We start from the raw sequence: 22,142 nt of genomic DNA, 5'->3' as shown, positions 1-22,142 counted from the left end.
ACTCCTGGGCAACCAATAAGCTCAGTAAAGGCTCAGCCTAGAAGGGGGGTTCATTGCATTGGTTGGTTAAATCATTGAGTAGGATTCGCCTGAAATGAGGTAGCTGGGAAAATTGGCACAATTGATTGGTTATATTGAGCACGGAAACAGGGAATGGCTGTCAATTAGTGATGTCTGCCATGGAAACAAACGCAGCCATCTCCTTGGCCAGGAAACTAATTGTGAACAGTAACTGCTGGGTTCCGATGAAGACACGGAACAAACAAGACCCTCAGACAATGCAGGCGGGAGCTGCATGACGCTGTCACTGCAGAGCCCAGCGTGGAGCTTCCTCCACAGAGAGGTGAGATATATCACCTACACCACTGCTCTGTGGAGGGCCAGGCAAGCAATGGACAGGCGAACTGAGTACAAGCTGGGCTTCATCAAACCGGGTGTTAAAGGGACAGAGATCTGGATGTGGAGGTGCAAGCCTGCAGTTACAGCTACTCCTGAGGCTGAGGCAGGAGAATTGCTAGGCCTGCCTGGGCTACAGAGGGGGTCAGAGGCAGCCTGGACAAGCCAGCGAGACCATCTCGGAATGTTCAAACAGAGGGCGTGGGTGTGACTCAGTGGTACAACGCTTGCCTAGTGTGTAAGAGACCCTGGGTTCCATCTCAAATACTCTTAACCATGAGACAGACAGACAGATGGACAGACAGATGGATGGGGGAGGGGCAGGAGAGAATGACTGAGCCACCTGCGATCTGGTGTATAAAATTTTTCTAAAGCCCCAGGATGGTAAGGACCAGGGGAAAACAAAAGAACGGCCCTGGGACCCAGAAGAGAGTGAGCAGCCCCCTCCACGCTACACGGGGTCAAGGAGAAGGAGGCCCATATTTTGTCAGGTGACCTTGACGGAGTCTACACAGAACCATCTTTAGAGACAGGAGAGGCGGAGGCGGCCAGGCATGTGGGAGACCTAGAAGGAATATGGAGTGGAAGTCCAAGGCCCCGAGGCCCCGTAGTGACCACTGGGCCCAGCCTAGCCTTGCCTTTCCTCCCTGAGACTAGAAGGCTCTCCTTACAGCTCTGACCTCTAGGTTGGGGAACCAAGCTGGAGTGGCCTTGCCCCACACTAAGCCTTGTATTCTAGACTACTTGGAACTAGCAATTAGTAAGTTCTTAACACAGGAGTCATGGGGCAAGGGTTGCCCTACAGGGACACAGCCTTAGAACCTGGGCATCCAAAGATCCTGGAGCCTGGAGCTGTGGTCACCCCGGAAGTGGGTTCATGAGCAAGCCTGCCGTGTGGAGAGTGGAAGGCGCAGACTCACACCCATGGGCACCCACGGGCTTACACATGATGTGTTGGGCCTCCAGCAGTGTGCATGGCAGCACCCCTCCAGAGTCTCCCCAGCTGCACCCCACATTCACATGTGTACTCACAACCACGGACACTTCAACATGTTGCAACCCCGAGGGAGCCTCTCTCTGTGTGCTGAAGCCACCCAGCCCAGACTCAGCCTGTTCTCCCCGCAACCCTCGCCTGCTGGTAGCTGTCTGGGGACCAGAAGCTGACTGGAACAGGTCTCATATGAGACTTGAGAGGCAGGAAGACTCGGAGAAGGAAGGCAATGAAGCCCACCCAGTACCCTTAACAGGGAGGGCCAGGGCAGCGCCACTCAGGACCCCAGGCCTGGGTGACAGATGGGAGCCAAGGTTAGGGAGCATCAGGCCTCCAGAGGTCTGTGCAGCCTCCACAAGCCAGAAACAGTACACAGAGGATGTGGTTGTAAACCAGCCCCATATCCGCCATGCCCCTGTCCATCTGTCTGCAGCCTCACTAGGGTCCTGTGAGTCCAATGGCCTGCGAGTTGTGCCCCTCCCCTGACTGGCTTCTTCCAGTCCCTTCCTTGTCCACATGGGCCCAGGCCACTCTGGGCACTGTGGACTTTACCATCCGTGGCCTGACTTCCCCCCCACCCACCCAAGCCCTCAGGGCAGAGGGGTTGGCATTTTCTCAGAGCCCACTGCTCAGTAGCAAACAGCTCCTCCCAGGGATGGGTTCAGAGGGCATGGGTGTGATCCAGGACTGTCCACCAGGTGGCGCCACGAACCTTTGCTTTCATTCATAATTCCAACACGCCCCCCCCTTAAAAAAAAAGTCTTTTTCTCCACTTAATGGATAACACACAGAAGCAAATGGAGCTTCTGTCTCCACATGGGTGTGGTTGTGAGACACTTCAGAGCGTGTAGTGCATGTCATAAGCTTGGAGGACCCACAGCCTTCGTCTCACCTCCTCCTCTGCTTGCATGTCTGAAATGGCACTCTGGGTGGGTGTCTGGGAGGGTGTCCAGGTGGGAGTCCGGGTAGGTGTCACTGCTGTTTAATGCCACCTGGGCTTTGGACCAGGACTTGGCACTCCCCTCTAGGGAGAGAGGACTACATGGTCCTCAGTGCTTGCCACTGAGCAAAGCTGAGGCTTCGCCAAGGTACTGAAACCATCTTCCCCTCCAATGCCCAGGAGAGGAGACGTCCGCCTGTCTCTGCTGCCCTCCACCGTGGTCCCCCCTCACCTTCCCTGAAGAGGGCACTGTGGTCATCTGGGGCTTCAGGGCGATCAGGTCAGGTCCCGAGCAGGTGTGTGGCAACTGAGCCCGGTAGCGCTGCAGAAGCGTGTTCAGGACGCTGGACTCGTTGACGCTGACCAGAGAAGCCAGATCCTCGGCCTGGTCCAGCTCAGAGGGGTTGGCCTGCAGACATCACACAGGATCTCCTCTGGTTTCCTTGTGCCCTACCCCACCAGCATCACCATGCACCAGCAGCCTGCATGCATGTGTACATGTGCCCACATACTGCTTGGTCTTGTCATTTGAAAGGCATGTGACAAAAGACCGGCACACAGAGGAAGTGACAGCCCCTCTCCTTGTCCCCACAGATATCTTGGACGCACAGCCCTGTGAGGCTGACGTCTCCAAGACAGGCCAAGTAAAACCCAGGGTGCATCGTGCAGTGGCTTCCGATGGACACATGTCCCTTGCTATCATCTGCCTTTTTTTTTCTTTAAGTCCTAGAGAGGAACACTAGACAAGCCCTGTGACACCCAGGGATGGAAGTCAGTGGCCAGCCACCTCCTTTACCAAAGCTCATTATGCCTTGGTCCCGTAGAGGGTAGGCACAGCCCCCTAAGAGAAAGGCTGACACCCAAAGCACAGGCCGTTGGAACTGATGCTTCAGTGGCAACCTGCCCATTCAACTGAGCTCCCTGGCACCCAGGGTGAAAAGGGAAGCAAGTCTATAGAATGATTCTCACAAAATAAAGAGCAATCTCTTGCCCGGATCCTCAGAACTACAGGAACAGGACCCGGCAAGCCTGTCTTCACAAAGAGGCTGAAAGATACAGAGAGTGACCCACGGTGCCATCCCACCAGCAGAGCAACGAGCTCCATGGGGTTTCCCCACAACCTCTCCAGGCACTGATGTTCATATGTACGCAGGGTCAGGGGAACCTCTCGCAGGGGTGGGGACAGAAGGGACAGAGCAGTGGTGGGGAGGGGTGACTCACTCGGTGAACCAGCTCCTCATCCACCTCGGTGACAGTCTTGTCAGCATCGATACAAAGCCGCACCCTCCCAGCTGGCAGGTCAGCTGTTCCCTCGTCTGGTTTGAGCACTGTTGCTGTGTGGGCAGCCAGAGACAGGAGAGGAGTAAAGGGGAGGGAAGGTGAACAAGGGAGGGGAGGGGAGGGGAGGGGAGGGGGGAAGGGAGGGGAGGAAGGGAGGGGAGGGGAAGAAAGGGAGGGGAAGGGAGGGAAGGGAAGGGGAGGAGGGGAGGGGGGAAGGGAGGGGAGGGGAAGAAGTGAGGGGGAGGGGAGAGTCTCTGAACCAAGAAGCTGGAGACAGAACTTGGGACAAGCTGAAAAGTTCTATTGAGGTTTGGTTCATATAAAAGACCTCAACTGTGACCCCGTAAGCCAGCAGTTCTCCTGTGGGTCGAGACCCCTTTGGGGTGTCAAATGGCCCTTTCACAGGAGTCACCTAAAACCATCGGGGAAAACACAGATTTTACATTACTATTCATAATAGCAACAAAACTACAGTTATGAAGTAGCAATGAAAATAGTTTTATGGTTGGGGGCCGTCGCCACAGCATGAGGAGCTGTATTAAAGGCTCACAGCAGTAGGAAGGCTGAGACCCGCTGCTCTGAGGGACAAAGGCTAAGTCTGATTTACAGGGCCCCTCAGAGGGTGGGGTACCCTGACCCATCCCACACCCAGGTCAGGACGGGATGGTAAGGTCCCTTCCACCTCCATGGCAGGCAGTACAAATGGATGCCGATCCTCTGGAATGCAGGATCACTTCTTCTTCTTCTTCTTCTTTTTTTTTAAATGTACTTTTTACATTAATTAACTTATTCAGATTACAACTCAATTGTTATCCCATCACTTGTATCCTCCCGTTCCTCCCTCCCTCCCACCTCCACCCTATTCCCCTCCCCTAGGTCCATGACCGAGGGGGACCTCCTCCCCCACTTTATGGTCACAGGCTATCAAGTCTCACCTTGGTAGCCTGCTTATTCTTTCTTTGAGTGCCACCAGGCCTCCCCACCAAGGAGAGGTCGTCAAATATGGGGCACCAGAGTTCATGTCAGAGTTAGTCCCTGCTTTCCACATAACTGTGGAGAATGTGTCCCGTCCATTGGCTAGATCAGAGTAGGGGTTTGATGTTCACTACTTGTATTGTCCTTCGTTAGTGCAATAGTTTGAGCAGACCCTTCTGGGCCCTGATCCACCTGTTGGTGCGGTGCTTGCCTCTCTAGTCAGCAAGCATGGCCTCCAAATGGGGACTCTCTCTGCCCACTGGCAGCCTCAGGTCCCACCCTCATCTGGCTCCTCCTCCTCTCCCTCCTTGGCCCCAAGAGTAAAATAAAACTGGCTGAGGCCTGGTGGCAGGAGAGACAGGAAACCAGAGTGGGACGCCCCCTCCCAGCTGGCCTGAGGCCACTTACCAAGTGTGAACCCGTCCTTCTGCACCAGCCAGACTTTCTGTGCCTCGTACCACCTGTCCTCGGAAGCCTGGGAACAAAAAGAGCATCATCTAACCATCAAATGCCACCAGCCCCGGGGCTGGATGTAGGGAGCCCTGACTTGGAGCTTCTCACAAAGCCAGCAGGGATCTCAGCCTTCTAATGGAACCCCGGGCACGGCTTGAGAGTCTACACGCAGTGTCGCTGCAGAGACTGTGGGTGACATAAGACCCCGCAAAAACTAAGCAGCGTTTGGAGGGAACCAAGGGAGAAGCCTAGCCTGGACAGAGGCCCCAAGGAGCCCAGGGGCCTAGCACTTCAGAAGAGTGTCCTGGGGAGTGCTGAGCTCTGGCCTGCCCTCTGCCCACCCTGCAGCCATCCCTGGGCTCTGGGGCCCACAGCCCATCACCTGGCTGGAGTCTCCTCTGCTCTGGTCCCCTCTTCTTGGGTCCTGTAGGACCGGCTCCTCCTCCACGGACCTTGGCAAAGAAGGCCTTTCCATGCCGGTCTCCGAAACAGATTCTATATGAGTTTCTGCCTGAGGCTCTAAGACATCCACTCCGTCTGCGTGCGCACGCGGCTCCTCAGGCCCCTGCACCCGGTTTTCTGGCTGGTCCTCCCTCCTTGCAGCCTCTGCCGATGCTCCCTTCGTAGGTACCCCATCTGGGGCCTTGCACCTTTCCTTGGGACTCTGAGTCTCCGCTGTGACCCTGGGCAGTTCCAGGGGTTTCCCTGGTGTCCCCGGCTCCTTCTGAGTTCTCCCCACCTTTTCCATCTTCCCTGGAGGCCCCTGCTGCTGCCCCCTGGGCTCGGCTGGCTGCACACACCTCCTGTCTTCTGCCTTTTCATCCCTACTGCTCTGCCGTTCACTTTCTCTGTTCTTGCTCTGAGGACCGTCCCACTTGCTCCTTCGGCCCAGGGAGCCTCCCCATTTTCTTATGGGGACTGGGGGCTCAACAGGTCTCGCTTTATGTCCCGCATCCTTGGGATCACCCCCTTTTTCCATCTTCTTCAGAGGACCCCCTCCTTCTTCCTCTGCTGTTCCCAGCTGCCCCTTGTTTCCTGCCCCCTGGCCTTGGGACCTGGTCCCCTGCTCCTCTGTGCTCTGGGAGTCACCTTCTTCTTGCTCGTTGGTCTGGGGGTCCCGGCTCCCCTTTCCCTCTGTGCCCTGACGCGCCCCACCTTTTGTGCCCTGGCCTGTGTCTCCGACACCTCCAGTCTTTGCCTTCTCGGGCGTGGAGGCCTGGGAGCCACAGGGAGTCCCCGTGGTTGTCCCCCTCTTCGCCCCTCCAGTGTCTTTGACTGGGGCTGGGGTCTTGTCCATGGGGGCATCACGAGGTTGGATTCTCTGCTCCGGCTTGGCCAACTCTGGATCCAGCTTGGCCACCATCAGCAACACGTCACCCCTCCTCACGCCCCTCTTGAGGGGCAGTGTCCTTTTGGCCGGCGTTCCCGTGGGATGTGACTCCTGCGGCATCTCCCCACTGGTGCCAGTCACAGGCACGGAGTTCTTGTCACCAGCCCCTGGGGTTTCCTTGCCTGGAATGTCTGGGCTCTTCTGAGTGGCAGATGAGCTGTCCGGGGAAGTCTGGCTTCCGGGCTTGGGGACATTGTTGGTCTTGTTGGTTTGGTTAGCGGGCACTTCTGGGGTCTAGGAAAGAGACCACGATGCACTTAGCTGCTGCCTGACTTAACAGCGGCCATTGGTTCCCAGGTTCACCCGTCCAAGGAAACGCTAGCCTTTCTGACATCCTCACGGTCTGTGCTTGGCAGTGTGCCAAGGTCAACAGGCTCAGGGGAAGGAAGGTAGACTTGGGGTGCTGCAGAACCAAGTTTAACTCCAGCTCTGCTCTCTTCCTTCTGTGTGGCATCAGCTAAATGCCTTCCCAACTCTGAACCAGTTTCTTATCAATACCATGTGGATCATCAAGCCCTACCCTGGCTGGGCATAGTGGCGCATGCCTTTAATCCCAGCACTCAGGAGGCAGAGGCAGGCGGATCGCTGTGAGTTCGAGGCCAGCCTAGTCTACAAAGTGAGTCCAGGACAGCCAAGGCTACACAGAGAGACCCAGTCTCGGGGGGGCGGGGGGTGTGGAGAAAAGCCCTGTCCTGCTGGGTGGGTATCAGGGTTGGAGGTGGCCCAGCACACAGTCTGCCCTGCAGACCTGTTTTTTTTACTCTTATTCTACCCATTCTGAGATCTGCAGTGGGAAAAATCCCCACCATGGCTCTGACGCTGGGCGGATGTGACCCATGATCCCCTATCTTCTGTGAGCCTAGATTTTTGCAGGGTGACTATGAAAAGGTCTTCTGGAATCTGGGGGGCTGGGGGGTGGGGAGCAGGGGTGAGGCAAGGAGCAGATGGCAGCTTCCACTCTGCCCCCCCCCTGGGTTCTCAAACCCACTGTCCACTCTGCCCAACTTCCTGCCCGTCTCCCACCCATCAGCTGATTGTCATTTCTACAACCGATCAGGGCACTGTTGGCCACCCCAAATCCTCAGTGAGGTTCCGCCAAGCCTTTTTCGGGGTCCGTTTGTCTCTGCTCACCCTATGTTCTAGCTACGTGGGAGACCTCCAAGCTCTGGCCCTTCCATGTCTCCTCGTGTTTGCTCATGCTGGTCCTAACGGCCAGCAACATGCCTTTCTCCACCCCCCACCCCCACCTCCCACCCCCCACCCCGTTTACTCTATTTCCTGTACCTCACCTGCCTGCTCCCCCAGGGCAGCTCCAGAGACAGCGCTTTTCATGGCCCCAGCTCAGCTTCTATCTGCTCTATCTGGTCTCGTGACCTTGGGGGAAAACGTCTTGGCCTCTCTGGGCTTCAGTCTCCACTTCTGATAAATAAGTACGTCTCCCATCCTCACTACCGCACTGTCTTAAACAGGCCACAAGCACTAAGTGAGCGTTGGTTAGCGACAGACAGGAACACTTTACACGACCTCTTCCCTGTCCACAAGGTAAGCCATGGCCTCTGCCTATGCCTCAAGTCAGGCAGGAGCCCGCATCGGGGCCAGGCACCCTGTCACCCTCTTCCATGAGACCCATCAGTGAGAAGCCCCTGCCATTAGACAGGTGCAAGCGCCGCGTGCATGCCATGCATGAGTGAGCTGAGGAAGAGGCGAAGAAGAAGCCGGCACCCGGTTTTGTAATCCCCTGACCTCCCAGCCCTGCCATCACTCTCTTTGCCCCAAGAGAGCGCTAAAGAGGCAGCTGGAGCTGGTGGCCTGTCTGCCTCACTCAGGGATACTCCCAGGGTGCACTGCACTCCAAGCCTATCTTCCTGGTATCCATCCTTGGTATCCTGGCCAGGCTTTTGGGGGCGTCTCTGGATATAGGGTGAGATGAAATTAAGGATGCGACACTGGTTGTTCTATGGACTAGTTTTGGATGACGATGCCCTTTGGTACCACGCAGGACAATGATGGTTCTGCAGTGGACACGTCACCAATCCGAAGGGGCGTAGATGGAGTTGAGTAGGCACCGCACTGGGGATGTCCTGGCTGGGATTAACCTTTTAGTTATTGAATCATGGATGTTCAAAGAGACTGGGAAGGGGCTGAGAGACCCGCAGCTGGAGGGCACTGGGGTGTGGGACCACTAGCTCCTGTCCCTGACCCAGAAGGATGCCAGTAAGTGATGCGCCAGGATCTTTTCTGCTTTGATGAATAAGCTGAGACAGGCCCAGTGTCCAGGCCTTAAACCATGGCTACTCAGGAGGCTGAATGGGAGAAGGGGAGGAGGAAGAGGAAGAGGAGGAGGAGGGGGAGGAGGGGGAAGAGGGGGGAAGAGGAGGGGGAGGAGGGGGAGGGGGAGAAGGGGGAGGAGGAGGAGTCATCCCAGGGCTGCCTGGGACAGGGATCGAGTTCAAGGTCTGAGAGGTCCACAGAGCTGAGTGAGAGGCGGCTGTGGCTGTTGAGGAGTTCCTAGCTGATCATGTGATCAAATGAACACTGTGTGGCCTCAAGAGAAACAGGCAAGGGGGAGTAAGGGGAAGTAAAGCAACGTGAGCGCCCCTAGTGGTGGGCAATTAGAGATGGGTTTCTCAGATTGCATAGGAGCTCGACAGAGCAAGCGGTAGAGAAAACAACAGAGCAGTGGGACCAAAGATGGAATGGCTGACCCAGGGTGGAGGGTGTGAAGGGAAAGGCACCCAGCGCCTGCCCCAACCCAAGCCGTGCCGCCTTTACCTCTACTTCAGGAGCGGTGAGTGCTGCCTCTTTCCTCCGCCTGGCTTCCTTGGACTCTTTCTCTGTCTCTCGAACCAGCTGCTTGATGAAGCCCCCAGGGATGACGGAGAACAAGGGGGGAGGGGAGGATGGAGGGGGGCTCTTGTCCTCTTCTCGAATCTGTGTGTGGAAGCGAGGAGAGAGCTGGGAGTGAGCCCGCAGGGCCAGGGCACCCGCCAGACAGTCTAAGATGCAGCCTGGGCGGAGCCTAGGGGACAAGCATGAGCAAAGAGTGGAAAGGCTCTGAGGGACCCCAGGAAGCTGAGGTGGTGTGGGGAGATAGAACAGATGGGCCCGTGACAGCAGAGCCTACGCAGGAAACTGTGGCTTTGGGGGGCTCTTTCCTGCTCTTAAAGCAGTCTGAGATGTTAAGAGGGATGGCTCACATACCGAGCTCCCTGACTCTAGTGTCTCTGGCCCCAGGAAGGCACTAGAGAAACTCCAGAATATGCTCTTCCCACTCAAGATAGGGACACTCCCATAGTGCACTGCGCTCCCAAGCCTGGCTCAGTGCCACCTATCAGCTTCTTGAAGAAACCTCCTGGGGACTTGGAGTAAGATAATAGATCATCCCTGTGTGCCAGGACCACAGCGGTGTGGGGAAGACCCTTAGCCTTGGCCTGTGCTGCTGGTTTTCTGTCTGTGGGTTCTATATCCCTGGATCTAACCAACCATGGACGAAAGATTTAAAAAAAAAAAAAAAAAATAATAATAATAATAATAATAATAATAATAACAGCACCTACACAAAGTGGGGGAAAGGAATAGGAGAGGAGGGAGAGCGGGGAAGAAGAGGGACAAAAGAGCCCTTAAGGCAGCATCCTATGGAGGGCTGGAGAGATGGCTCAGAGGTTAAGAGCACTAACTGTTCTTCCAAAGGTCCTGGTTCAATTCCCAGCAACCACAAGGTAGCTCTGGCTCACAACCATTTATAATGTGATCTGATGCCCTCTTCTGGCCTACAGATGTACATGCAGGAAGAGCACTGTATACACATACATGATAAATAAATAAATCTTTTTTTTCTTTTTTCTTTCTTTTTTTTTTTTGTTTGTTTTTGTTTTTTGGTTTTTTTGGTTTTGTTTACGAGACAGGGTTTCTCTGTGTAGCCTTGGCTGTCCTGGATTCACTCTGTAGACCAGGCTGGCCTCAAACTCATAGCAATCTGCCTGTCTCTGCCTCCCGAGTGCTGGGATGAAAGACGTGCGCCACCACACCCGGCATAAATAAATCTTTATATATATAAAAAGGCTTCCTATGGGAAATATAAATGAGAATAAAGAGACGTCCAGGGTAAAAGCCCTGTCCCGGGTCTCTGTGGTAACCGCAGGTAGATCTGCAGAAACCCTCCAGCGCTGGGCTGGCAGCCAACGGCCACCTCTGACCATGTACACTTTCTCCTCCCACCTTCCCCAGCACTCATCAGGTGGCCGTGGGGTACGGCTGGGGAAGATGTGCTACCCCCATTCCCAGCCTCCTGCTAAGGGATGGGGCGGGGCAAGACAGGTGGCAGAGGTGGACGGAGTCACCATGGTAGGTCCAGGAGGCCTGGGCAGGCCATAGAGATAGCAGGTGGGAGGCCGTGAGTTAGCCACCCGGGCTATGGCCCACTCGCCAGGGTACAGTCCAGCCCTGTAGCCACGGTGCCCCCCAAAACGCCACTTTCCTTCTGTTCCCACAGGGCAAGGCGCGACGATATGGCCATGGCGACACGGAGCTGGCTGGGCCACAGGTGATGCGGTGCGTCTGCGCGCCTGAGGCTGGAGTGAAGCTTTACAGACGCATAGACAGCGAGAGATGAGCAATCCACACGGGCCTGACGCGCTGAGGAGCTGAGAGAGAAGAGAGAGACTGGTTAGAACCCAGCTCGGCTCTGTCCCCACCATGCCAGCGGCACGCAGGGAGTGAAACAGTGCTGTCCCATCTTCTGCTGAGACAGTCATTCCTTCCCACGAGAGTGGGCCAGCATGTTAAGCTCTCTTCTTCTCGACCTCACGCCGTAATTTCACAAGGTCGCGTGTGTGTCACTCCAAGACACTTGCACAAAGACCATGCCTGCCTAGACAGCATGGTGACTAAATTCCGTAGGGACCCAGGCTAAATGTTCAGCTTCATACTGAAACCCAGGATAGCAAAAAAAAAAAAAAAAATCCTGAATAATAATAAAAATAAAAAAGGAACTGCTGGAGGCAGCACCGTCCCCAACCTCAAATTGTACTACAAAACAACATGGCACTGGCACAAAACCAGACATGGGGATCAACGGAATCAAACTGAAGACTCACACACCTATGTACACCTGTGGCAAAGAGTCAAAATAAAATGCACACTAAAAAAAAATCATCTTCAATAAATGATGTCAAACTGGATGTCTACCTGTAGAAAAACAAGTGTAGGCCTGTACTTATCTCCTGCACAAAACTTAACCCCAGGGACCTCGACATAAGACCAGACCTGCTGCATCTGATAGAAAACAAAGTGGGGCAATAATCTTAAACTCACCGGAACAGGAAAGACTTTCTGAACGGAACACCATCAACACAGACGCTAAGATCAACAATTAATAAGTGGGGCCTCGCGAAACTCACAAGCTTTCGTACGGCCCGGGCAAAGTGTGTCAGGCTACAGAATGGAGAAAGATTTTCACCAACTACACATTCAATAAAGGGCTAATATCCAAAACCTATGAAGAAGAAGAAGGAGGAGGAGGAGGAGGAGGAGGAAGAGGAGGAGGAGGAGGAGAAGAAAAAGAAGAAGAAGAAGAAGAAGAAGAAGAAGAAGAAGAAGAAGAAGAAGAAGAAGAGGGAAGAAGAAGGAGGAGGAGGAGGAGAAGGAGAAGAAGAAGAAGAAGAAGATGATGATGATTGTAAGAGCCAGAGGTGATAGATGAGGTCAGGTGGGTCCAGCTCATGGGTACAGCGTGGCCACTGGCAAGTGTTGCCCAGGGTGGGCACCTCCATCCAGGGTGGACTCACAAGTCTTTACAGATTCCCTAAAGCACACTTCTGTGGTATCTGAGGTGTTTTCGGGTTTTGTTTTTTCTCTGCCTGTGGGGCAGAATCTGGATGATCTGACATCTTTATTAGATTTCCAGGTTTGCGCAGCTTGTATCCACAGTCTAGCTCTAGAACGTTCTGGTGCAAACCCATTTTCTATCCCATTGGTGCACCTCATGGCACAGACCACGCGTGGGACTCTAGGGTGTCAGCCCTCACACCTCAGCCCGCTACAATGCTCGCCTTCATCTCCTCCTGTGCACAGACTGCCACTCCTGTGCCCGCCGCAGTCATGTGACAGGCATCTGGCTGAGCCCACAAGGGGCCGTCATAAAGGAGGCCTCACAAGCCACCCCGATGCTCACATTCTCATGTCATAGGCGTGCTTCTCAGAGTGCAATTTCTGAAGCATGTGGTAACTTAATGCTGTATGTTCTTCATTCTTATTTTAACTTTGCGCGTGTGTGCATGTGCACGCCTGTGTGTGTGGAGGCTTCTGGTGTCATCCCTTGGGTGCCTTTCACCTGCTTAGAGAAGAAGTTTCTCACAGGCCAGGAACTCACCATGCAGGCCAGGCTGGCTGACTAACTAGCTCAGGAGCTGCCTCTCCAGTACTGGGCTTGGCTTTTGTGGTGTGTGTGTGTGTGTGTGTGTGTGTGTGTGTGTGTTCTGGGGACCAAACTGTGGTCCTACTGTGGTCCTTGTGCTTGCAAGAGACCTTTCCAGCTGAATATCTCTTCACCTTGTCTGATGTTTTAAAAAGAAATGTCCAAACTTACCAAGCAGAGTGCCTGCCCTGTGTTCCACCTATCATGAGTCAGGAGCCTGGCTATCACCCTGGAGGCTGCCCATGTCCCTGTGTAAAGTGTGAGGTGGGGCTGGCTATGGCTCAGGTATGGGAGGCACCATCCTTGTGTACCCTGCCTTTGGGGTACCAGAATCTTCTCCAGAGCCACACTGATGCCAGACCATCCAGAGCCACAAGCTAAATAAACCTCGTCTTAATATATTAACCAGCCTCAGGGACTTTGTCACAGCCATGGAACATGGGACGATGTAGTACAGCACAGCATATGGATAGGCTGTCCCCAAAAGGAAAGATAACCAATGCTGGGAATCACTAAAGCACCTGCCTGGGTTCAAACTACAGAAACACCAAAGAAAATGGGGCAGAAAATGGGATTTCTCCCATGGGAACCAAGAGGAAGAAATAGCATCAGCTCTTCATGGAGTCTCCTGAGTAGAGGAACATGGGCTGGACCTGACCTTAGAACTATGTCCCTCCAGAGCCCTCCCACCCCTCCCCGGGAGGAGCTCCTGTGTAGCAGAATGCACAAGCACATGGAAAGACACACACACACACACACACACACACACACACACACGCACAAATATCTACATGCACATGCACAGTGCTCATGCTCACACATGCATGCACATGCACACACGTGCACGCCACCAGAGACTTCCTTGGTCTACAGCCTCATGGGCCTGGAGCTTGGCTGTGAGGACACTGCACGGGCATCTGCAGCCCATAGCCACAGGCACGCAGAACACTGGGACCCTTGGCTCATCTTGCAGCCTGGCCTCACATCTCCTTCTAACTCAGCTCCCAGCGATGCCCGGTGAAGGGCCTGACCTCAACCCTGGAGAGCCTAACCCCAGACATTGGCAGCTGCCACACACGGGGCTTGGGTACAGGGAGCTGGCTGCCCAGCAGTCACCACGGAGTCTCTGGCTGGGCTCCCAGCTCCCTCCATAGCTGAGCAAGGAAGAGTCTCAAGGCACAAAGAGCCAAGAAGGGACATTTAGGCCTGATGACACCACATGCCAGAAGAGAGGCTGGGGAGCAGCCATGAGCGGGTGGCCAGAGCTGGGTCTCTGCCTACGGAAAAGTCCCTACAGCCTGAGTTCAGTGTGTGGGTAGCACGAGGCCACCCTTTTCCCTATACTGGCTCCCTTGGGAGGCACTGGAGAATGTCCCAGTGACTCATGGGCTCTGAGCTAAGGAACCTAGGCTGGGATATGAATAGGCCTGACGTGACACCGGCTGTCCTGGCCGCTGTGCTCTCTTCAGCCTTGGCCAGGGCCCTATGCTGAAATCATTCTCCGTCCAGAGGCTCAAGGAACACTGGCTGTGACAACTCTGAGCTGCCAGTTCTCCCCCAGGTCTCAGTTGGTGTCCCTGTGTCCAGGCACACTGACCCCACCCGAAGGCTCTGGGCCAGCCTCACTGACCAGGGGCCAGGAACCCATTGTACTGCAAGGCTCCACCTCGCCTTAACTGACTTGGTGCTCTCATGTCACTGTCCTTCCAGGCCTGACCCACACATGCTGTCAGATGCCGGGTTAGGCAGCTCCCAGTGCTGACTCTGGAATCTGGAAACCCTCTCCACACACACTCCTCTACAGGGAGGGATGGCGAGAGAAGTCCTGGAGCTTCATCCACGTCCCGGCAGGACCCTGCCACGGCCCCCGAGCTTCGTCCACCACCCCAGAGTGTCCAATCTCCACAACGTAGCCACTGACTTTACCTGCCTCCTAATGTCAATGACTTCACAGGGACCAGAGGGTCTCTCACGACCACCCGACGAACAGCTTCCCACCCATATCAAGGGGAGATAAACTAAGGCCTGGGTAAACCCTTCCAGGCACACTCTCACCTCAGGCCCTCCTCAATGTTGTCCCACCCGCCTCAGACGCTCTTCCGCCTGCATGCCGCACACCGTCACTCCCCTGAGATCTCTGCCAAACACGACGTTCCCAATGAAGCAACAGGGCGGCCCCACTCCCCTGTGACATGACTCCTTTCCATGTATGATGAGTGTAATGGGAGAAGGTAAGGAGAAGGGACACAGGGCAAGCCTACAACAAGATCTGATGCTCCACTCACAGGGGGCCTTCCCCTGCTCACAGCCTAGAGGATGGGGACTCAGCCCCATGAGGCACGCGCACACGTACACACACACACACACACACACACACACACACACACACACACCACACCCTTCCAGAGCTTCTCCGGTCCCTGTGCCCCTTTCCCCAACACTCAAGTCTTGGTAGAGTTCCTTCATTCACCAGTCTCCGAACTCCTACCAAATGTACCATTTTGGAGAAGAATTTGACCATAACGGCCAGGGGCAATTTGGTTCCAATGCCCTGACTGAGTCTGAAATGTGGGAAGAACTCTGAGCTGTGTCTGGACTTAGAGCAAACGATTCCTCGGGTTGATTACTAATGTCTGCCCTAGACCCAGGAGGGGTGCGCGGAGCACCTACGCATTTGCAGTCTATTGGCTAGATGACCAAAGGATTCTGTTGTGGCTCTCATCCACAGTGCAAGTCAGCTCACTTGGTTAAGAAAGCAAAAGAGGTTGTTGTGGCTCTTTCACGGTGCAGACTAGCTCTCTCCTGCCTTGAGCCAAACAATATGGAAAGGAAGGGAACCCCTCTTTTCATTAGGGCTACAGAAGGCTCCGGCCAGCCTCAGCCAGGGGTTTCAGCTGTGTCTGCAGCAGTGCATCCTCCTCAGAGCTGGAAAGACTACAGGGAAGGAACGCAGGTGTGGCGGTGCACACCCGCAGTCCCAGATGTGGAAAGCTAAGGTGGGAGGCTCCTGAGTTCAAAGCCAGCCTGGGCTACATAGTGAGATCTTATCTCAAAAAAAATAAAAATAAGATGCGTGAGGGGAAGGCCTGGAAGGTTGATGGAGAGACGGCAAGCTGTGCTGGGGGGTGTGTTTCCAGAAAAAGGGGGCTCTTGATGGAGAAAACGCCTCCATAAACTGACCTGTGGGCAAGCCTGTGGGGCATTTTCGTAGTCAGTGGGCCTGATGACCTACTGAGAGGTGGCCAGTAAAGTTTCCCCCATAGCTAGGTAGCTGCCTGCGTTATGTCCGATTTGACAAGGCAGTGTGTTGGGATTGACTAGTCATGTCTGCCCTAGGTGTAGCAATGGGTCTTAGCCTCATCAAATGGTGAATGTGCCTGCCCATGGACACTAGTGATGTCTGGGGACAGCTGCAGATGCCATGCCATAAAGGTGGTACTGTGTGAGTCTCTTGGGTCAAAGCCACTGAATATCCTTCAAGAACCAACAGCCAGAAACAGGGTTATCATGGCCCAAAATTCAATGCAGTCTAGGCTGGCACCCATCCAGGGCCAAGAATGAAGGCACCACAGCAAGAACGAGGATGGAAATGGAGGCAGACGCGTCTCTGCTTCAAACAGGAAAAAGATGTGACGTGGAAAGAAATGAGAAAATTGCCAAACAGCAACGACAGGAAAATAGGATGAGCTCTCTGCGTCTGTGCTGCCATTCCTGCCTCTGTAAAACTGACAGAATCATCCCCCAACAGACAGCCAATTCCAGGGAGATGACCTCGAACGGCCTTTGCCATCTACCTGACCAAGCGAAACGTCAAGGGAGTTGATATCTTAGCCCGAGTCACTTAACGGGTCACACGGGGCACCTGCCAGAAAAACACACCTAGTCTTCACTTGTCTGTGTGACCTGGGGTTTTTTCTGATGACCTACTGAGAGGTGGCCACACTCCTGAGCTGTGAAATGGGCTCATCCTCCTTGCCAGGACACCAGGACACTCAGGTGGACACTCAGTGGAATGTCTGATCCCAGGGAGCAGTGTCTCAGCGCACTGGCTTTCCCTTACCCTACGAAACCAGAGCCTCAACACCAGCTGAAAACGAGCCCAGGTTGGTAGGCTGAAGGAACTCCTCAGACTGTGAGCCCCACGTCCCTGCCCAGCTCGGGGCCAGATGTGCTGGTAACACATACGGTCCTGGCAGATCTAAGGCTCTGATACCCACAGACACACAGACAGACAGACAGACAGACAGACAGTTATAAAATGTGTGAGACTACCTGCTTTTCTTTCAGTCTTGGACGGTGATGATGGGAGAGGGTTGGGCGGGGCTAGGGGGGACGAGGAGACTGGGTTGGTCCTTCTAACAAGCTGTGTGGGTCTAAGCCCAGTCCTGCCACGGCAGCGCTGTGTCCCTAGGCAAGCTGTCTCTCCTCTCTGTGCCTTAGCACACAGGGAGTCTTAGCCAGCACCCCACAGACTCCATTTGCCTCAAACCATCCTCCCCACTTTTCAGATGCATTTACTGCTTCCAATACATCCCAGTAATGGAACACTTACTTAGCACAGACCCTATGGGTGCGTCCTTGTCTTCCATGGACTGTGTGCACGGAGGAGGGGGCTATCCCCCCATCACATCCCCCATGCCCCACCCCCCATGCCCATCCCCCATGCCCATCCCCCATGCCCCATCCCCCATGCCCCATCCCCCATGCCCATCCCCCATGCCCATCCCCCATGCCCCATCCCCCATGCCCATCCCCCATGCCCATCCCCCATGCCCCACCCCCCATGCCCCATCCCCCATGCCCATCCCCCATGCCCCATCCCCCATGCCCATCCCCCATGCCCATCCCCCATGCCCATCCCCCATGCCCCATCCCCCATGCCCCATCCCCCATGCCCATCCCCCATGCCCATCCCCCATGCCCCATCCCCCATGCCCCATCCCCCATGCCCCATCCCAGTGGCCTTCAGAGATACAGCCTGTGGTCTTGACTTTAGGCAGCAGTGGTGGGGGGACTCTTCCCAGTGTTAGGACTAAAGTCTTGTTTCTAAGTGGAGCAGAACGATACACTGTTACACACACACACACATACACACACACACACACACACACACACACACACACACACACACTACTCAGACCTTTGCAATAGCTGGAGCCTGATAAAGAGCTATGTGTGTTCTGTGCTTATGACATATAATGCCTATAGTGAGCAGCCCCCACCACAGCATGCACACACACACACACACACACACACACACACACACACACACACACACACACCACATCCCAGAGAAGGCTATGGAATCTGACCTGGGTGGGCAACAGCCAGAAGCACCCACAACTGGTGGTCCCAAATACTGCTCACAGAGTTTGAGAGAAACCTGAACTATGCATTCCAGGGCCCTTGCCAGGTCGGTGTGAGGGAGGGAGACACCAACGTGCAAGGTGGGACAGACCCCACGGGTAGCTAAGTCCTGGAAGAGAGGCCAGGAGGCCTCAACCATCTGGTGTTAGAAGAAAAGCCAAAATCTCCACCAGGAGGGTCATGGCCAAGGTCACAGGGTCAGTCAGTATCAAGAGGCCCCGAGACTCAAGGTGACAAGGTCCATGTGCAGGAAGGACCAAATGCCTGATTGTCACCACCAAGTTCCTCAGAAGAGGGCCCGGCCTGCCACCCACTCCTGCCTTCCTTCCCTGCCTCCCTTTCTTCCTTCCCCCTCCCCCTCACTTTTCCTTCTCCCTCTGTCTGGCAGCTGCCTCTTCTCCTCTTCCCCCTCCACCCACCCCTCCTCCTGTTCCCCCCTCTCTCCCTCCCCTTCCTCTCCTTTCTTTCTCATCTCTAGCTTTTATTGTTTCCTCTCCTGACTCCATCACCAGCACCATGCTCCCAGGCTCGGGAGAAGTCAGCTGCAGAAGCAGGTGCCTGCTAAGAACAGTCTTTCAGGAAGGTCAGAAAGTCACCTAACAGCCTAGAGCTCCCAGCCCTGAGCTCGGGGCCAGGCTGGCACAGGGACCCTCCTGGGAAGGAAGGCCTGGCCTCTTCCCTGTCTGCTCTGGGGAGGCAGCTGCCTGAGTCTGCAACTTGGAGGCCTCTGGTTAGGTTCCCACTCTCCCTGGGGGCCACTGGGACCTGTGGGTCTTCTCTACTCGCAGAGGAATTGGGTATCACGGTGTCATAGGAAAGGTCCCCCCTCAGGAAAGCCGCAGGAGACACCGGCTCCTCCAGCCCCTCCCCCACCACGCACACACACAGGCTTCCTTTGAAACAAAATCCCGTGGAAGCTCAGGCCAAAGTTCAGCAGGGCTGAACACCATAGAGGGGAAAGCTGGGGTCTCTGGACAAATGCAGAAAACCACTGTGTCTGAAATCAATGAAACTAAACACATGCAGGCACATATATGCATTTACATAAATATCATACAGGCATACACCACACACACACATGCACACAGTACATACTCACATATACAACATATACACAGATATACATATCTCTCTCTCTCTCTCTGTCTCTCTCTCTCTGTCTCTCTCTCTCTCTGTCTCTCTCTCTGTCTCTCTCTCTCTCTCTGTCTCTCTCTCTCTCTGTCTCTCTCTCTCTGTCTCTCTCTCTCTGTCTCTCTCTCTGTCTCTCTCTCTGTCTTTCTCTCTCTCTCTCTCTCTGTCTCTCTCTCTCTGTCTATCTCTCTCTCTATCTCTCTCTCTGTCTCTCTCTCTGTCTCTCTCTCTCTCTGTCTCTCTCTCTGTCTCTCTCTCTCTGTTTCTCTGTCTCTTTGTCTCTCTCTGTCTGTCTCTGTCTGTCTCTCTGTCTCTCTTTCTCTCTCTCTCTCTGTCTCTCTCTCTCTGTCTCTCTCTCTCTCTCTCTCTGCTGGCATCCACCCTCTGAGATTCCCTAGCACAGGTTAAGTCAGAACGCAACATATTTTTTAAACTAAAGATTGGCAGTGGGCTAGTGAGGTGGCTCAGCAGGTAAAGGAGCTTGCTGCCAAGCGTGACGACCCAGGGAGCCACATGGTACAAGGAGAGAACCCACCGCCAAAAGCTGTTCTCTGACCTCCACAGGTGTGCTGCGGCATACCTCCCTCCAGATAAACAGTAAGTCTAAAAATAAATGATTTTTAAAATTTTAACAGACACAAATTTTTAATTTAAAATTAAATTAAATTAAAACTTAATTTAATAAAAGTTAACTTTTAATTTCAACAGATGCAAAACTCCTAAGCTTTGACAGTGTCCCTACGGCCTAGGATAAAATCCTTACACCAAATAGTTTGGTGTTGGAGCAAACACCATGAGTTCACAGCAAAGGGAAAGGCCTTAGAAGCACTGGCTACCCTAAAGGCCTAAAATAGACCGCGTGTCCAAGGCCTCACACCAGCCCTCCGCATACCAAGACCTGTACCAGCTCGCACGGCGCCAGTAGGAATCCCAACACGGCAGTACCTGGTGACCGAGGGTCTCAGGAACCACTCCTATCCAAAAAGTCTCCCCGGGTGGTCACAAAGGGACCCCAGCCAGTGTGGAGAGCCGGGCAGGGCAGGGCAGGGGACGGGTGTCAGGAGCGCCCTCTGCACAGACTCGCACAACCCACCCTGTGTCTCCTCCCCCAGCCAGGCAGCGAGATAGCAGCAGCTGGGACGCAGTCATTTCCAAAATTAGCCTGTGAGCCCCAGGTCTGGCCAGGAGACACCGCCGGCGTGGTGGCCAGCATGGACATAAATGGTGACTGGGAGCAAGGAGGGACCGCTCTGGAGAAGCGTATTCCAGCCTTCATCTTGTCCTGGGACGGGTCACACACACACCCAGGCCACCACAGCTTCTGCCACCGGGAAGGAGTCTTAGCCTGGCTGGGTGAAAGTTACTTAAACCACTGGCTTCTCATAAGCAAGCGAAGGTAGGCGACGGGTCCCCCTCAGTGAGCTTCCTGACAAGGCCTCTGAGCCACTCACTCCCCACAGCCCTGGGGCGTGGGGGAAGGGTTCCACAGGTGGAAACTGAAGCACAGAGCTGACCACTGGGCCTGATGAGATGGTTCAGTGGCAGAAAAGCTTGTTGCCAAGCCTGTGTTCTGGGTTTGATTCCCCAGGGCTTCTGAAAAGTGTCCCCTGAGCTCCACCCATGTCCTAGTGTGCACACACAGAGAAATAAAGACGAGTAATTAACCTCCTGCTTTTTTTTTTTTTTTTTTTTTAGGTTAACTGGCTTGTAAAAGGCCCTGGGAAGCCAATACTTGAGCCCGGGTAGTACTCATCCTAGAAAGCCCAATCTTAAACACAGGGCTAGCCCAGCCTCTGCCCAGAGTGTTTTGTCCCCAGCTGGGCAGGGGGAGCACAGTGTAGAGCCAACACTTAGCCTGCAAATGACCCTAGTGTGAGCTCCAAGGCATGCTAGGAGGCTAAGCCTTCAGCACATAGCGTGGCTGCCGGTGCACAGGTCTGCACAGCTAGCCAGGGATCCTGCAGAACCCACATCCAGGGCTCTAATCATTGAAACAGGACAGGCTTCTCCTAAGCACGTTTCCACTCTCGTGTGTGTGTGTGTGTGTGTGTGTGTGTGTGTTCACATGCCTGCAGGTGCATTTGCATGTGTGGGTGCACGCTGTTGAGTGTGAGGGGCAAAGGTTAACTTTGGAGTATCATCCGTCATGATGCTGTCCACGTTGTTTTTGCGATAAGGTCTGGAATTGGCATAGTTCCCTGAGACAGCTGCCCAGTGAGCCCCTAACCCGGGGATTTCAGGCACTGATCACCGTGCCTGGCTCTTTATGTGGGTGGCACCTGGGTAACACCCAGGATGAGACCTGGGTCCTGGTGCTTGCCCGGCAGGCAGCTTACCAACTTCTCCCCACTCTGTGTCTCAACCTCACAAAGGGTACGTCTCCCCTTCTTAGCCAGGGTCACTATTGCTGTGATGAGACACATGACCAAAAGCAACCTGGGGAGGAAAGGGTTTATTCGGCTCACAATTTCACACCATAGGCCATCACTGAAGGGCGTCAGGACAGGAAGTCAAGCAGGGCAGGAACCTGGAGACAGGAGCTGACGCAGAGACCATGGAGGAGTGCTGCTCACTGGCTTGCTCCCCATGGCTTGCTCAGCCTGCTTTCTTATAGAACCCAGGAGCACCAGGCCAGGGATGGCCTCACCCACCATGGGCTGGACCCTCCCCCATCAATCACTAGCAAAGAAAATGCCCTACAGGTGTGCCTGCAGCTGCATCTTATGGAGACACTTTTTTCAATTGAGGTTCTCCACTTTCAGATAACTCCAGCTAGTGTCAAGTTGACATGAAACTAGCCAAC

General features: G+C 54.4%; 1 protein-coding gene across 1 annotated transcript in view; it reads right to left on the bottom strand.

The window, feature by feature from the left end:
* The window catches only part of MYO18B (myosin XVIIIB), a gene marked incomplete at its 5' end in the record, with an annotated part of 198,622 nt that extends 187,680 nt beyond the window's left edge, over positions 1-10,942 (bottom strand). Inside the window, 6 exons of the mRNA XM_084763691.1 lie at positions 2,560-2,736; positions 3,549-3,661; positions 4,992-5,058; positions 5,419-6,660; positions 9,199-9,357; positions 10,853-10,942. Of these exons, the coding sequence (XP_084619817.1) occupies positions 2,560-2,736; positions 3,549-3,661; positions 4,992-5,058; positions 5,419-6,660; positions 9,199-9,357; positions 10,853-10,942 (1,848 nt within the window). The remainder of the gene's footprint in view (positions 1-2,559; positions 2,737-3,548; positions 3,662-4,991; positions 5,059-5,418; positions 6,661-9,198; positions 9,358-10,852) is intronic.
* Between the last annotated feature and the right edge of the window lie 11,200 nt (positions 10,943-22,142).

The sequence above is a fragment of the Acomys minous genome, assembly GCF_964271855.1.
Source record: "Acomys minous genome assembly, chromosome: 16".
Lineage (NCBI taxonomy): Eukaryota > Metazoa > Chordata > Mammalia > Rodentia > Muridae > Acomys > Acomys minous.
Note: the sequence above shows the minus strand (reverse complement) of the source record. Positions and strands in the feature narration are given on the sequence as shown.